Source organism: Stenella coeruleoalba (assembly GCF_951394435.1).
Source record: "Stenella coeruleoalba genome assembly, chromosome: 10".
In the NCBI taxonomy this organism is placed as follows: Eukaryota; Metazoa; Chordata; class Mammalia; order Artiodactyla; family Delphinidae; genus Stenella; species Stenella coeruleoalba.
In genome coordinates this window covers 57,485,149-57,502,705 of record NC_137156.1, presented here as the reverse complement: position 1 = coordinate 57,502,705, position 17,557 = coordinate 57,485,149, and the positions used below count along the sequence as shown (strand labels likewise).

Genomic DNA, 17,557 nt, shown 5'->3' with positions numbered 1-17,557 from the left:
CAAAGGAAGGTTATATGTTTTATGTACTCCCATTCACAAATAAATAGGTCTTCTTCATTTTGCAGCATAATCTCCAGCATTCCATGTGGATTTAGTTCACTAAGCAGGAGGCCAATTCTAACAACCAACTTAAGTGTAGACGTTGTTTTGGGCTTCCCTGGTGGCGCAGTGGTTGACAGTCCGCCTGCCGATGCAGGGGACACGGGTTCGTGCACCGGTCCGGGAAGATCCCACGTGCCGCGAAGTGGCTGGGCCCGTGAGCCATGGCCGCTGAGCCTGCGCGTCCGGAGCCTGTGCTCCGCAACGGGAGAGGCCACAGCAGTGAGACGCCCGCGTATCGCAAAAAAAAAAAAAAAAAAAGTATACGTTGTTTTGACAGCTTCATGGCTCCATACGCCCTCCCAGGAATACCTGTCATGAAGTCATTTTGTATAATCCCCAGGGCTTCCGACACTAACTGGTTGAGCTAAGTCAACCAGAGTCTTCCTAAGGATTTTCGATCTGGAACTTTCTCCAGATAGCACAGCTGTGACATATGGAACTCCCGCTCTGTCTACAGCCTTTTTTCTTGCTAAGTAGACAAAGAGTAGATGCATCTGGTCTTGCACAGAACACCAGTGGAACAAATGCTGAGACACGGGTGAAGGCGTGCCATGCTGACCCCAGCTTCCGAGGCTCCTGAAGAAGCCCAGACACATCCTGCCCTTTACCCAAGGCTTGGCTGGCCACTTGCCCCAGGATCCTTCCGGCAAAGCCCCCTTTTTGTTTAATGGTGTCTGGCATGTGCAGTCAAGAGTCCAAATACAACCAGGCAACACTGGTATCTGTAGGTTTCAAAGCTGCTTTGACAGCTTCCATCAGAATTTACTAAATACACACATTCACTTAAGAGGTAGTTCTCAAGGCCCTCCTAAGTGCCATGCACTGTGCTAAGCACCAGAAAGAGAGAGAAATGGTGGGTGACTCTTCCTCTCCCACATCCTGTACTTGGAAACAACAGTGAACCCCACACTGGGCCCCAAGAGTCAAGAATTAGAAGTAAAGTCTGCCCGACTCTGGGTAGGGTACCTCCTCTGGGCCTGTTTGTCCACCTTTAAAATGAAGGACCAGTAGTTTTAAAACTATCATCAGGGGAACCCTAGTATTCCATAGGGGTGCTTGAGAATTAAGGGAAGGAGTGGGAGGGAAGGCTGAATGGCCCCTGAGCCCTCTTCTACTTGCTAACTTGGGCAAGCCTGCTTTTATGAACCGGCTTCTGTGTCCAATTTTTTTTTTGTTTTAACTGAAAGAATCCCTTTGCTGAAGAGAAAGCAACCAGATGGTCCCTGCAGTTCGACCTTCCAGTGTTGCTAGCGCTAAGGTCTTCATTCAAAAATGTTAGCCTTTTGTCTTCCTCTCCTTCTCATCAAGGGCACTCACTAATAAAAGGTGAACTTTCTAACTCTGAGAAGACAAAATGGATCAAAAACTGGACAACCGGTTCCTAAATAGAGGGCCCCTTCATCAAAAATTGTTCCAAAGAGATCCAAGCAGGTTATTTAATCTTCATAATAAACGGTGAATAAAAAGGCATTGACACCACCAGAAGGATTCAAAGCAATTGTTTCTCCACTTAGCAAATATTAGTCAGAGGCCAAAAAAAATCTTTTATGTTACTGCAGAAAGCAGTGAGGTGATTTCTGCGTCTTTCCTGTTTTATTAGGTAGTAGAGACTATAATTATTTTATTAGCAGGGAACCACGTTTGCATCTAGTGAGATAACTCAGGAGCTCCCAAACGGGAGACCTGGCTTGCTGATTCAGATCTGGGGTGGTGCTCCATCACTGTATTTTTTTAACAGCTCAGCAAGTGACCCAGCTACTCAGCCATGTTTGGAAATGGCAGCGCTTGTATTCTCAGTAGTCCTGAATATAACTTATTTTCTAGGTTTCTCTGCTGCACTTACAAAAATATTGCTCAGGGCTGTCTGCAAAGTATATGATTGGGGAGCAGGGTTGTGTGTGGGGGGATCTGGGGGATTTGGAAAATAACACCCCTGTCCTGCAGGAACATACCCAAAGTCCCAGGACAGTCCATTAAGGAGAAGCCCACAGTGTCTCGAACTAAGTCCTGAGCTTCTGAAGGGTAGACCTGGAGACCTGTGCTTAGGTCCACCCACAGGACCTTGACAGCCTAGGTATCGGCCATTAACTGCATGTCGTCCAAGCAGGAATTCACGGAGGTGCTCAAGTTGGCCCTGTAAGTGGGAGAACACAACCCCCTGCCGTGTGATTAAGAGAGACAACAGGATTTTTATTATTATTATTATTTTATTTTCATATACAAAAAGATAAAACTTGAAACAGTTCTAGATTTTTCCTCCTATCTGTTGGGGTGTGGCTGCTTCTTCACACAGGGGGAAAAAACTACATTCACATCGGTTTATTTGAGGACCCAGTGCAGAGTTCAAGCAGCAAAACCCCAACTTAGCAGATCTAATTCCAAACTTGACACTCATTTCTAAAATTACCACAGTAAAAAGGAACAAAGATCCACTGCAAATAAATGAACTATGATACAATGTTCTCTCCAAAATGTCTTCATTTTGCAACTGTAATTACATGGATGTCTGCTTTAGGCCATTTTAGATGTGTGTGGGTATATAATATATATATATGTGTGTGTTTTATATATATATATATATATATATATATATATAAAAATCAGCACACTTTTCAAATCCAGACAGGGTAACAGCAACAAGCTTAACTCTGTGTGTGTGTGTATATATATATATATATTTTTTTTTAAACATGATACTTTAGTATAACTTTTGTTAATTCAGTAGTACAATCTATTTCTGTTCTACAAAATTTTTATTTTATAGCTACAAGGGTGAAAAGTGACCTATTACATTTACATCTCACATATCCTGGCATACAAACAGTACTTACTGAATTTGAGCCAAAAACTAGAAGTCTTTAGTTTTAGCACTTGAAGAGCTTCTTCACTTCTACAGGCTTAAATCATATCCTAGTCACATTTCCAGAGTTTTCAAATGATTCATCATTGTAAACCGTGAGAAACAGGTGAATCCAAACTTTTAATTACAGTTTTATATACAAGTTAGATAACACAGCTCAAAAAGACTTTGCTATCCATCCTAAACCCAACACACACATTCTCCACTAAGTTATTAGACAAGTCTTAGGATTTTCCTTCTTTTCCTTACAAATAATACACACATTTAGAAGGAGCTGGTAACACTGACATATAAGATGGCAAATGAGAGGTGACATCTGTTGGTTCCAGAATTGGTCCTGCAAATGTTGTACTCTGCTGTGTTCCTTAACTGTGTGTCTGTTACATGCAGAAGCTCTTTTCACAAGAATTGACATCAAACTCAATGTAAGTTAAATTTACAGTACTGTATGAAGTTCTTCAGATTCAAGGACAAATGTGGAAAAAATATTAACACGTGAAAAATTCGGCCTTTGATGCTACCATTAAGATCATGTCAAATTCATAAGCAGATTCTTTTGTACAGTTGAAAAACGGCATTGTGTGGATTTGTGGCGTGGAACTGAAATCTAGAAGTATGTTTCTCATCTGCGGTAACCCTCACCCCCAATTCTCAAGTACCACCCAATTCTCTTTGCATTTTTACAGAATTCCAGGGAAAAAAAAAAGGGGGGAGGAAAAAGACGCTGGCATTTTAACAACTCCTCCCCTCACAGGAGGTCTTCACACTCTCAGATGAGGTCTCCTAAGAATCTCTGTACGGTCACTGGCTCTCAGACGGTGTTTGACAATGACTTGGACACTTTCCAAATCAAATCCCAGATGTTGCCTAACCTTTCCTACTCTCATCTCTGTCATTGCTGGTAAAATTTCGATGAGCGTGTTTTTCCCTCATGGAGAAATTATTTGGCTCAACGTACACTTAACTCGTGGCAGGGCTCTGAGAAAACCCCAGCTGGGCTAAAGCCCTTGCAGAGACTGAAGTAAACAGCGCCTGAACAGAGTAGAGACCGAACACTTCGAGGGCTGAGTTGGGACCCGGTGGGGACACACTGACCCTGGTGTCCCACGGTCAGCAGGACAGGCCAGGTGGGCAGCCCATGCTCGTAGGGCTGAGTTACCACTTTAATGTTGGTCTGCCATCTATGCCCCAGCGACAAAAATTCAGATGTGGTGACTGCTGGTTAATTAAACTTTCTGAACTGGTAAAAAAGGCTCTTTAAAAAATATATATATATTTATTTAAAATACATCAAAATGACAAACAGCCATAACCCGCAAGGCCTAATTTCACAGCAACATACGCTACAGACATCTTCCCGAAATGCACTGTGGTGGATGGGGGCGGGGTTTTCAATCCTGCCATTTGAGGGAATGTTCTTCGTTTGAGCTTTAGTGACTGGAAATGTGTTACAAAGAGCTCATTTTCGGAACTCATTTGTGTACAAGGCCAACCAGTTGAATCACTCTGCCTATTCAGACAGCAGAATACTGAAAATGGCAGAATTCAAAGTGGAGCACGGAAAGCACCCTTCAGATGGCACTCGAGACCCATCCCACCGCAGGGCCATAAAGAGCTTGCCAGAAGCCCCTTTTGCAATCCTTGGGAAGAGTTTTACTTTAAAACAAATAAGTACCCATACTCGGCAGGGTTCCTGCGTGTGTATGTCACAAGCCTGCAGTTTCGAGAGGACCCAGATGGTGACACTGTTCAACACAAGGTCTGAGGTAACTGGTTCTTAACACACCTGGAGCACAGAACTGCATCCAGAAAATACAGCTGGGAAAAAGGAAAAAGGTGGGGTTTCGGGCTAGAAAAGACAAGTAGAAAAAAGCTTACAGCAGTTGCTTTTGGGGGGAGGCAGGTGACAAAAACAAAGGCACAACAGAATTACATTCCAAGACATGTGGCTGGAGAGCAGAGAAATGTTCTTTGATGGGGAACAGGAAAATGACGGATGGTTGGTTCCCAGAGTGCTCCTGGATCTGCCAAAACTCAATTCATTCAAGTATAAAAGGGGTAGCGTAAAACTTGACTCTCGATCAGACCGAATAAAAGCACAGCTGGTTTCACATGACACATTAGGGACTCTCCTGACAATTTTGTCCCAACCAGAACACCTCCGAACGCAGCAGCTGAAGCCAGCAGGCAGGGGCTGGGGAACAGGCCTTCAGCCATTACGGCTAGAGTATGAGCTACATGACTCTACACTTGAGTATAGATGAGTATACACGATGTATACTTTCTATACATCCCCAACAAAAAGGCTCATTACCCAATAACCATCCACTCTCTACCCAAAAACTCAAAAGGCTAACATGAAGACTGCCTTCCACATTATGGCAGTGATGCTGACCTTTGTAGGAAGAGTGGGAAAACCTTGTAGATACTGGAAAAATGCCCTGCTGGCACAGGATTCTGAGCCTCCTCCACAGGCTCCTGGGTTACTCGCTAGACTAAAGTGGCGAGCCAACGCAGCCCCTCTCGCCTCCAAACAGCCCTCACAGAGAAGATAACATGTGTCTGGCAGCTCTCCGTATAATCTGATCACTATGTCCACACACCACCCTCCCCGTTTCCGAATAATTACTCCACTGGGAATTCTGTCCTGAAAACTGGATAACTTGGTCCTAGATAATTCAGTTTGGCAGATTTCTCCAATCACCAAATCCTCTTTTCACGTGTTCGCAGCCTGAATCTTATTCTAGTCCCAACCCACCCCAACCTGCACCCATGCAATTTCTGTTCCCCAAAACACCTTCATACTACTTCACCCATGAGAGTAACTTAGAAACTAATTATTCACCTCAGAACCCTTTGTTCAAAAGAAACCTCAGGAGGAAGCACGACTGTGAAGCACACTGCAGGCTCCACTTGCCTCTCCCAGCCCCTCTCCTCCAGGTCTGCAAGGAGCAAGGCTGAGCACCCCTGTCCTGCACAGACCGTCCCACACAGACAGCCACGAGTGGAGTTTTGGTCAAACGAGACCCAAAGATGGTCTGTAATCTGCCAGTGTATCAACGAGAATCCGCAGGAGCGCTAAGTGACAGCGCCACACCACTTACACTCCAGTGTATGTTTATCTTGAAAGGTAAAGCTCATTACTCTGATTAGAGAATCATTCTTATTCGAAACTCACTAGACTTTATAAAAATAATCTGTGGTATAAAACAATCTCCACACTGTGCAGAAGAAATCTGTCAGGTGATATAACTAAATATATATGTAGTGCTATAGATTTTTTAAAGTAAAATTTCAAGTGTTGTAACTCTATTATATAACCTATGCTTTTATTTACAATGCTACCTAACAACATTACAATGCAAACATGATTCGGAGAATCAGGGAATGAGCCCACTCCCAACCAACAGCAGAAATTCCTAGGACTCAAGACGGAACTCATCCATTTGCAAAAAACCCATCCTCACCTGCCTGAAAAGCATTAGCTAATGCGTTGTATTTTTTATAACCGTCAGCTTAAAAATGTAAACTTTGCAAATGAATGAAACGCTTTTCTGTAGATGTCCACAAGAAACCACGTTTGTAGAATCCACTGCATACACACGTGTCCGTGTGTATATTTCTTTAGTGTCCTGTAACTGGCTTGCAGTAGTTCTCAGAATCGTCTAGGCCCCAGACAATCCAAAGACACTCCTGGAGAAGAAAGGGCAGCACAGGGCCCATCTCCACATGCTGGCGTTTAGAGAATATGCATTTTAATTCATGAGGAAAAAACACTTGTGTTATCGCTACGAGCTGCCATAGGAGCAAATAATATATCACTGGTTTTGGCACTACAGGGATACATGGAGTACCACAATCAAAAAGTCCTGCTTCACTCATACCTGGAAGATACCATCACAAAAATGTAAAAGCTTGGTAAAAATTGTAAAAATTTAAATAGTGGTAAATCCTTTAAATTCAATATCTTGTCCAAACCAAAGTTTACAGTGGACCCAAAATGAGTTTAAAATAGGAATATTCAAAATACCCCATTAGATAATTTGGACTTTTACTTGATGATAATGTATAGGTCTCCTGGACCCACTACAGTCGTCCCTCTGTATGGGGGAGGAGTGTGGCAGGGGGATGGGAATCCAAAATCCACCGAGGCAGAGGCCTCTTACATAAAATGGTGTAGCATTTGCATATAGCCTCCACAGATCCTCCCCTATACTTGAAATCACCTCTAGATTACTTATAATACCAAACACAATATAAATACTATGTAAATAGTTGTAAATACAATGTCAATACTATGTAAAGAGTTGCCAGTAGGTGGCAAATTCAAGTTTTGATTTTTGGAACATTCTGTAATTTTTCCCCCCAAAATATTTTTGATCCGAGGTTGGTTGAACCCACGAATGAGGAACCCGTGGATACAGAGGGCCGACTGTAATTGTTTTTAAAGTGTGGCTGAGTCAAATAAATTAATTTCCAAGGGAGAGGGTGCATTTTAAGCTTCAATTTCTTTTTGCTACAAAACTAAAATCATCTTTTAAAACTTCCCCAAGCCTCCTAAAGGTCTGGGATACATTCATACGTGAATTGCTGGTTACAAATTAACTGTCAGGAGTCTTACTTAAAGAACTATGCCTATAACCCTGAATACACTGCTTACAAATCTAGACTGAGAAAATAAACAAACAGTTCATCAACTGAATTACTGGGTCTGTTTCTTTGCCTAAAACATTACTCCTGATTGAGACTTAAACTCATCATTACTAGGCTGAACACATTAGCTGCTGAGCATTTTATTAGTTCAGGTTTTGTGAACAGCCATCGACCTAGGAGAATTCAAATCACCCAGAAGAGGAGAAAAAGCCATCTTGTCCTCTTTCCTTTTCTGGCTGCTTGGGGGAGCGGGGGGGGGGGGCGTGTAGAGAGTCAATTCCCTGTGCTTCTTGGAAAAATGTGGTCTGAGGGCCCCTGAACTGTGAACCAGGCAGGGCTGGCTGTCTCTCCAAAGATTCAGAACCCAACAGGCCATTGAAATAGCTGGGACTGACAGACTGAGTAAACTGATTTCTCCTGAAAAATGCTTTCCAATTTAGATATTTTTCTAGGGAGCCAAGTTCTCCGGAATAATGCCAGGCTGTTCAACTTCTAGTACCACTTGTAAAAACTTACATACATACGCTCACTATATTACTAAAAAAACATCAAATCCTTGTATTACCAATAGACGTGGGGAACTTCATATTGCATTCTAAAAAGAGGCAGAATTCCATTTGCAAGAGGGTCACCTAGTCCTCCCACCCTGGATGGAGCAGCTGCCTCCCTGCCCTCATGGCTCAAGCACAGGGGCCACGTGATGGGCTTTCTGCGCCACACGTAGCACACGGTGGACCCTCAGTACACAGCTGGGCTTGCCACCAAGGAAACACCACACATGCAACCCAAGCACCCAGTGCAGAAGGGCAGGGCAGCAGCCAGCAAGAACGTGGCCAACTGGAGAGAAAGGGGACACAGAACTGCAGGGTCACCTGCTCAGCTCCCTAAAGCATGACAGGAGGATTAGCCTGGCCCCAGGGGCAGGGGAAGGACCACCTCAGTGGCCTGGAGATGGCAGATCTTTCCCTTGGCTGAGAACATGTGAGCTGGGGGCTCAAGAATCCTGAGGATGTTCAAGGCTGGACAAGGTCCTTCGTGTTCTGGACACGTGCCACCACATCCAGAAAGAGTGAATCCTGAGTCAGAAGCAGCTGGCACACACGGGGAAGCCTCCCCAGCAGGACTGACCCCTCCGGGCACCTACTGAAAGCCAGCAGGACAGGAAGGCCATCTGAACACCAGGCTGATGGTGCTCACCACATTTATGCACAGCTGGGTCTCGCTTCCTCCTAAGAAGGGTCCATTCTCAGCCCTCACACCCCAAGTAATCAACCAAAGAAGGACTCCTGATAGGGACCAACGGCCCCAGGCAAAAGCCCAGCTTATGCCAGCCCCAGCATGAGCTAACGACTACATCCATGGCCTTCTCTGGCTGCCCGTCATGAAGAGTCCTCTGCAGGACACTGTGGCATGGTGGCCTCTGTCCCCACGTGTCTGCTCCCTCCCATGGATCTCTCTGGCTCAGGAGATCTCCCCACAGTGATCAATAAGAACACACTCTCCCCCAAGTCCACCCCACAGCCAGAAGCCTGCCCGGACGACAGTACACTAGGAAGAAAGGGGCAGGGATCCTGGGCCACTTCTGTCCCCTGACTTGGCCACCCTCTCACCCTGGATGAGGCAGGGAAAGCAATGTCAGACTCCCTCCCTGCCCATCCGCCGCGTCTTCCACAGAGCTTTGCGGGGCGGGGGGGGGGGGGGGCGGGGGGGGAGGGGGGGGGAATGTAGCAGTGATCTGAGATCTCCGGAAGTGGAGGCTACAAATCTTTGTGAAGAAGAGCACAGGCAGAGGCCCCCAACCCCATCGACACAAATCAGAGCTCTGGATGGCTGACTCCCCGGAGAAGAAGACATGACAGTAAACCTAACTTTATCAGAGGCGGAAGACCCACCCAGGCCCCAGCAGCATGCCCGGGAGAGAGATGCCCACCTCCTGGCCACGAGCAGTCAGGGACACTCAGCCTAGCACGCGGGGAAAGGGCCGCCGGAAGCCTTCTGCCCGGCCACACCCCATGGGGCCATCTCTGGACACTTCATTCTGGTGCCAAGGCCCCAAAGGGAGTGACAGTGGCTGAGCACTGGGTCAGCAAAGAGGGAGCGTCCCCAGACAATAGGCCTGCCCTGTCCATCCTGCATCCTGCCCCGCAGGTCCCACAGCAGGGCCAAAACGTGCTCCCAGAAGAATCAAGCCAGCACACAAAAGAAAAACTGCCCAGAGGAAATCTAAAACCAAACAGAGGCTGGGGTTTAGTGTTCCACACGGGCTGGGATCAGGGATCTAATCATGCCTATGGTAAATGAGCTACATTTGTTACTGGTTTATTCTATTCGTTTCTTCTGAGGGTTGAAAACTAGAGACTCCCAGCCCTGCCTGAGGAGAAAGCTGGAGAAATCAGATATGGCACTTTTCAATAAATATTTTAAAGCTTCTGAAAGACATAAGTGGAAAAGAAAAGCAACTGCTGTAAGGCCTGTTTTTCTGTTAAAAATTATTCCGAGGGAAGAAAAATACCACAGCAAAAAATAGCTTAAAAAGGAAAAGTCAGAAGACAAATAACTTACCAAAAAACAAAAACAAAAACCTGTCCCTGTGGCCACCTTGGCCAGCCCACATTTTGACCCATGAAGCAAAAACTGAGCTCTGAAAGGGAAGCAAACTCGTCTCCTACCACACCCCGTGCCCAAACACGCAGAGGAGGACACGGGCCAGGGGCCCAGAACCCCCGCGTGGCGGTGCACTGAGCCCTCACCACCAAGCCGTGCCGTCACAGACCAGCCCCGAGCAGTGTGGACCCAGAGGCCTACAGCTCAACTCCGCTATCACTGCTGCCAATGTGCTTAAGAAATTAAGTCTCGAGTACAATTACCTCACGTGGGTCTAAAGGCTACAGTTTTGCCAAGTTAAAGTGGGGTCACCTGTCATCCTGAACAATGACCAATCAAGTCGAGGGAAACACTTGAACTTCCAAATAACTCAGGAGGAGGCTCCCCCTCCCCTTCTCACGCCAGTCAACCTCTCCCCATCGTCCACCAACTCGCCTACCCGCAAGGTGAAGAGATCCAGTTTTTAAATAAAATGGTCTAAAGAAACGGGAAGGAAAAGTCTTCACAAATAAGAGTGATGAATGCCCAGACTCGGCCCAGACAGCCAACCTACAGTTGATGACAATTATTTACAAGGGGGCGTTATCAAAGAAAAATGGTAGCACTCCCTAGAAGACTCACAACTTTTCCTCTTTTTCTCTATTTCTTTTAAGCTTTCTTGTCATAAAAGCCAACTTACATTAAAATATACTTACTACAAGACAACACAACTAATAAAATATATAATAAAACTTACACAAGTAGAAAATTCTGAGGTATTTCTGGTTTGAGGTGGTCTGTGGTCGTGAAGTTTTAATTCTCTTACTCTTCAAAATTTAAACCTCGGAAGCCACATAGCAAAGCATGTATGTGTGGATGTGTGTGTTTTGTTTTTTTAAAAAATTTGCATGTTTCATAAATTAAAAAAAATTCAAATGTTGAAACAGCAGCATTAGGAACATTCACTGACGAGAGCAAGGTTATGGCAAAACAGAGAAACTGTTTTTCGAATATGCACCTCTTTAAAGGGTCTGGAGAAAGCTGTGTTCACGAGCCACAGAAAGGGACAATAACGTCACCACACAGGGCAGAGCCAGCACTGCAGGACTCCGGGGGTCTCCAGAGGGGCAGGCCTTCTCGGCAGGCCCAACCCAGGAAACTCTCCCGCCCTGGCTGTGCAGAGCGCCCCCTGTGGCCATTTCCCTGAACTGCTCCAGGAGGAAGCAATGTACATATTTCAACTTTTCCTCATTAAAGATATTTACAGTATCATGTCTTATGAAGAATGTACTCACTAAACCGTGATGATTTATACCCTTACCTAACCTTAAAATCAGGGCAGAAAAAATGTTCTGTCCTATGCCCAAGCCCAAGTGAGTGGAAAAAACTGGTCAGGGCCAACAGATGGGTCAGAGCCACACCTGATTTCAGACTTTCTCCAAACCCTGCTCTTGCCGTTAACGCTTGGCCTCCACACACTCCTTCCCCTCGATTCCTGGTTACCTGAGAAGTAGTCTCATAGCAAAGGATGTTGCTCCGAATGTGCCCGGGTCCAGTGTAGCTCTGCACCAAACCCCACCCCCAGCTCTGTCCTCCCCTCCAACTCCGGTCCAAACCATCCTCATCCTCAGCCCAGTTTTTCCTCGGTCAGGACAACACCCGTTAATCCGTGAAAGACACATCTGCTGTTTCTTAAACTCACTGTCTAAAAAGGGAGAAAAACACAGTAAAAGGCGGGGGCGTGGGGGGTGGAGGACGAGGGCAGAGGGAAACTCCTCTTTTGAGGAAGATGTGTTCTTATGTAACAGTCTTCAAAGGTTCCTCTAGGTAGAGTTTGCAGCATTAAGTTTCCTAAGACAGGAGATGGGTTTCTTTGTGTCACAGATTCTGAGACAACAAACAAAGAGAAAGAGGGAAAAATGAACCCCGAAGGGCGGGAGGTGGCCGAGGCTCTTCAGCACGGCGCTGGTTCTGCATTCACAGCTCAGCACCTCAACGCCTGCTGACGTGTCCGCTGTTTGCGATACAGTAGAGCAATGTGCTGGTAAAAACTGATCCAATCCAAAAAATAATATTAATAATAATAATAATAATAATTATAATAATAATAAGAAGTCAAGGTAAAGTAGCAGCTGCATTTTGCGTGTTTGTTGGTGTTACGGGATTTCCAAAACAAAACACTACTTTGTTTTCTTCCTTTCCTCTTCAGATCCACTGAGTCTGGAGATCCACTCATGTCCTGGGCTTAGATGCTCGACTCCTTCGGGGGCAGGTCCACATTGGTGACGGAGGTCACCAGGGAGACAAGACAGTCCGAGGTAGTGCCATTGACAGACCTCCGGATCAGGGACACCCGCTCCTCCACACAGCCCGCGGACAGACGAGCTTCTGCGTCGTGGTCCCAGCACTCCTCGATGGTCACGCAGAGCTGGGCCAGGCCCTGCACACCAGCGGGAGAGAGGAAACAGATGCCCTTGCCGGTGGCCCTCACTGAGGACAAGCAAACCTGACGATGTTCCTGAGGACCAGGGAGAGCCACGAGCCCACCTGCAGGGGTCTGAAGGAGACTCCCCTTCCGACAGTCACCAGCCTGAGGCCACGGGCCTCCTCCACAGCGCTGACGAAGGGTCCACTGAACCTCAACGTGGGAAGCAGGGCAACCCAGGGCCCTCCGGGGGCAGACATGGCTGCTGCCGCGGAGCAGAGATATTCAAACGAAATCTTATTACGCCAAGCCCAAACCACATAAGGGCCCAAAGTGCAGTCACAGTGGGAAAAAAGGAAGGCTTCATCCCACTCTGTCCCCCATAGCCCTGGACACCTCCCCAGAGTCCAGGGAACGTGGCGTGACACCCTGTGCTGGAACCAACTGTGTGCAGCTGGGAAAGGCAGCAGGATGGGCAAAATGCCCACACCCAGGAGCAATCCGGCCTGCTCAGCATAGGACACACTCAGACCTCTCTGGATCTGCTCCTCATCAGGGAACTGGACTGGCAACCCCAGTTTCTCTGCCCTGGGAGACTGAGGAGGTCTGAGGCAGAAGGTAAGTTCCTGGCCCAGCTTCCCTCTCCTGATGCCTAAGATTTTTCCATTTGCGGCTCTGGGCTCCAGGGAGCAGCATGGCAGCTGAACTTGGCCTCCACAGCTCGACCCCAGACCATATGGTGAGGGCGCTAGCTCCCACTGGCCCCAAGGATGTCCCTCTTCTGAATTAATCCTGGGGTAGCAGGGGGAAGGACTCAATGAAGCTGGAGGCAAATATCCTTCCAAGAAAGGTAATGATTAACATAGCTGGGGTCTTTTTTTTTTTTTTTTTTTTGCGGTACGCGGGCCTCTCGCTGTTGTGGCCTCTCCCGTTGCGGAGCACAGGCTCTGGACGTGCAGGCTCAGCAGCCATGGCTCACGGGCCCAGCCGCTCCGCGGCACGTGGGATCTTCCCGGACCGGGGCACGAACCCGTGTCCCCTGCATCGGCAGGCGGACTCTCAACCACTGCGCCACCAGGGAAGCCCATAGCTGGGGTCTTTTGTATGGTATCTCCAGACTGGAGGGGCCCAGATGCCACAGAGCTAAGCCATATTAAGCACTTATGTGATAGGTGTCCTGCCTGGTGATGTACAGTAACTCCTTCAATCTGTTACTACCCTGAGGAGACAAAGGCTCAGAGACATAAAGCAATTTGCCGGAAGTTACCCAGCTACTGACCGGCAGATCCAGGATTCCAACCAACATGTGTCAGGCCCAGGGCCAGTGGGCTCCACTGCACCAGTGCTCCACGGGGGCAACCAGGGCTCTGACGGAGCTGTCAGGCCCCATCGCTCTCTGTGGCCAAAACCAGAGCCGCCTCCCTGCAGAGCACTAACCTCCCCAGACGCTCCCCTGGTGGAAGGGAGGCACTGCACCAAGTGGCCTCTGACCAGGCAGGGGCGGAGGGGCTGTCCCGCTGCCTGCGGCCCCTCTCTCTGACCCTGCCACACATGGAAGGGGCTGCCCTCTCTGCCCCCCAGGCCCCTCACCGGGTGTTTCAGCCAGTGATCCTTGATGGCAGGCCGCATCTTCTTGTGCACGACCACCTCCTGCAGCTCCTCCAGTGACGGGTGCTGGCCAATCTCTTCCTCAAAAGGCAGCATGTACTCGTCCACAGGTCCTGGGGGCGGAGAGAGAGCCCGGCGGGGTCACCCTAACGCCCAGCCACAGCCCCCCACACACCCAGAATGCTCAGGGCTCCCGTCCCGCTCACCATCGGCAGCTTTGCAGCGGGACACGAGCTCCCACAGCACCAGGCCCATGGCATACATGTCGATGCGCAAAAAGGCGTCTCTCTGGAAGTTGATGGCTCCCTCGAGCACCTCAGGGGCCATGTACCGCCGTGTGCCCACCTGCACGGGGACAGGGGAGGGTCTGCGGTCACCAATCACGCACAAATGCACTCACAGCTGGACACAGGAGCTACAGCCGTGTGCACAGCAGGGCCACCAACAATGACGGCCGTCCCTGACGCACCACATCCCCGGGGGGCCCCGGGGTCATGAAGTAATGACGACTGTAAAGTGTCATTCGAGACAGCAGTAATCTACCATGAACTGCTGCCTCCATCAGCACCACGAGGGGCTACACAGATGATGTGTACTTCACTGAGACGCACGCCAAAAGCAGAAGGGGGAGAATACTTAAAAATAGTAATAGCCGTTGCTTTAGGACGATTTGCTTAGGCTTAACCTTAGGTTACTTTTTCTAGGTTTCTGGTTTGGATTCTTAGTATACTCTTATTTATCTTATTTTTATCTTGTTTAATAATTACAACTGAAAGAGGAAGGGAAATCTGTTTCTCACTGGCTGGCCTGGGAAACCACACCACCCTCCAGGCCTCACTCTCCCCACGGGTGAAAGAGAGCATTGCTCCTGGAGTTCTCAGACAGCTCTGAGCTCGCGGGGCAACCCCTGCCCCCTCCCAGCTGAGCACCAGAAGGGCAGCGTCCACCCGTGCCCCCACGTCTCGCACCCCCTGAGGCTCGTCACCTGCCCATGAGTGTCCCCCGGAGGTTTCCCTGGCTCAAACCGAACAGCCAGGCCAAAGTCAGCCAGCACGGCCGTGAGGTCACTCTTCAGCAATACATTCTTGCTCTTAAAGTCCCTGTGGAGACAATGGACTGAGACAGAGTCGAACATGTGGTCCAACTGACCCTCCTCCTGGCTTCCCACCTTGATTCCCAGAGACCCCAGGCCAGGCCATCCCACCCGTGGGGAGCAGGGTCTGCGCCAGGGTGGAGTTCCATGAAGCCACACGGGCAGGCAGCTTTAGGACGCCTCCCTCCACTGGTGTGAGAGTCCAGAACTGCACTCCCACCAGAGTGGCAACACTGACCCCAGCCCGGTGCCCAGCATCGAAGGCCAGCCCTCATATTCTCAGAGGGCTTGAGGAGGGGGCATAGCAGCCAGGGATGTGAGTTTCCTGGGAAGAATTTACACTATTTGGGATGTGAGTGAAAAGAGAAGTTTCAGTGAACTGGCCTGGGTTCCGAGCAGGCCCCCGAGGCTCGAGCCGCTACGGGAGCAGCGGAGCGGGTGCTGAGGTTGCGTTCAGCCTGGCCCCTCCCTAGCAGGTCTTCAATCTCCCCGCGCCTGTCTCAGCCTTGCCGTGAGGGCTAAACCGATGGACGAATGTTTAGGGACACCCCTGGCACACTTACTATGCACTACCATTAGGTGGAACCATATGGAAGAGTCGACATTCAACCGTTTTTGACCTACAACAATGGCAATTTCATACAGTCAACCTCCTATGTCATTAATGTTATTACCATCGGGGCCCTTCAGCTTTGAACCCTGGAATTCGAGGCTCACTCCCTACCTCACGGCCACAGAACCACACTACACTAGGTCTACTTCTCTGTGACACTGTTCCTTCACCTGTAAGACAGGCAGAGAAAAACAGTACCTATCTCACAGGGCAGCAATGAGGCTGAAATGACTTGGTGTTTCTAAGTGCTTAGAGCAGTGCCTGCCACTGTGGTGAGGAGGTGGCACAGTGGCTCTCAAAGCACCATCCAAGGACCCCAGTGAATCCCTGAGACTGTTTCAGGGGATCTGCAAGGTCAGCATTCTTTTCATAATAATCCGTTATTTGCCTTTTTTTAAGCTCATTCTCCCAAGAGTATAGAGTTTTCCAGAGGCTACACACACATGTCATCATTCTGACAGTTAATGGAATATGTGTGCTCTAATACAGCAAATATCAACAGACATAACCCACAGGAGTGTAAAGGGATCCTAACCAAAAAGTTTGAGACCTGCTAAATCAACTCTCCAAAGTTAGTCAGCAGTCGGCACTTCCTCCTGCGGCCACTGGAGGGCACCAGAGAACTGACTTGCGAGGCCACAGCCTGCAGGGGACGCGGGCAGAAGGCAGGGGAAGAGTCAGGTGGGCAAAGGGTTTTGTGCGGTTGCCTCTGACACACCACAGAGCAGCTAACCACGTTTATGAAACTGAGACCCCCAGGCCCTGCTCTCACCCTCCAACCCTCTCTGCAGCTCCAGGTCAAGCGCAGAGAGGGCAACTGCTAACCCAGGTACCTGTGGGCAATAGACGGTTTGTGGCCCTCGCCACGGCACCAGGGCACATCCTCGTGTAGGTATGAGAGGCCTCTTGACATTGTCTCTGCCACGTGACACAGTTCATTCCATGTGATGATGTTCCCCTTGAGGTAATCCGTGAGGGAGCCCTAGAGGGGACAGCACAGACTCGGCACAGGAGGACAGGATCCAGCCCAGCCCCTGGAGGGCCATCTCCATGGACCATCGGCTGGGCTTCCCACCCCCGACCCCCGGATGCTGGAATTCATGAGGCCAGGATGGGTTGGGAAGGGGGAGTCGTCAGAGAGTGATAATCATGAAATCACTACTCCCATTCGTAAGAACTGATCCCAGGGCGAGGGGTTCTTATTGCAGACCCTCATGTCCACACCCATGACGGGCGACCTCAGGGGAAGGCCAGTGGGGCCCACGGTCACCTCCCGTGGGAGCAGGGTCCACAGGGTGTGCTCACCTTGTCATGGAAGGCCGTGATGAGCCACAGCTCCACCTCCAGGTTTGAGCCTCGCTTCTCGGCGGCAATGAACTGCAGCAGATTCTCATGCTTCATGCCAGGTGTGCTGAAGATCTCCCGTTCACTCTGCCATGACTGCTTGTCCTGAGGCAGGGATGCGGCTGAACCTCACCGCAGCCATGCCACCCTGCAGCTGCCCACTAACCCCAACCTCAGCCTCTGTAAGGGAGGTGGAGCAGGACTGAGCCAGGCCCAGGACCCCAGACCAACAGTGACCCCTGAGATCACCAAGGCCAGCACCTGATTTACAAAGGG

General features: G+C 48.9%; 1 protein-coding gene across 3 annotated transcripts in view; it reads right to left on the bottom strand.

Annotated features, from left to right (window-relative positions):
* Window positions 1–2,362: 2,362 nt before the first annotated feature.
* The window catches only part of ACVR2B (activin A receptor type 2B), a 35,105-nt gene continuing 19,910 nt past the window's right edge, over window positions 2,363–17,557 (bottom strand). For all 3 annotated transcript variants that reach the window (XM_079933439.1, XM_079933441.1, XM_079933440.1), the window contains exons 6-11: window positions 17,243–17,386; window positions 16,771–16,919; window positions 15,217–15,331; window positions 14,438–14,576; window positions 14,214–14,344; window positions 2,363–12,638 (exon numbers count right to left, since the gene is read on the bottom strand). In XM_079933439.1, coding sequence (XP_079789565.1) covers window positions 12,444–12,638; window positions 14,214–14,344; window positions 14,438–14,576; window positions 15,217–15,331; window positions 16,771–16,919; window positions 17,243–17,386 — 873 coding nt within the window. In that variant the 3' untranslated portion in view covers window positions 2,363–12,443. The remainder of the gene's footprint in view (window positions 12,639–14,213; window positions 14,345–14,437; window positions 14,577–15,216; window positions 15,332–16,770; window positions 16,920–17,242; window positions 17,387–17,557) is intronic.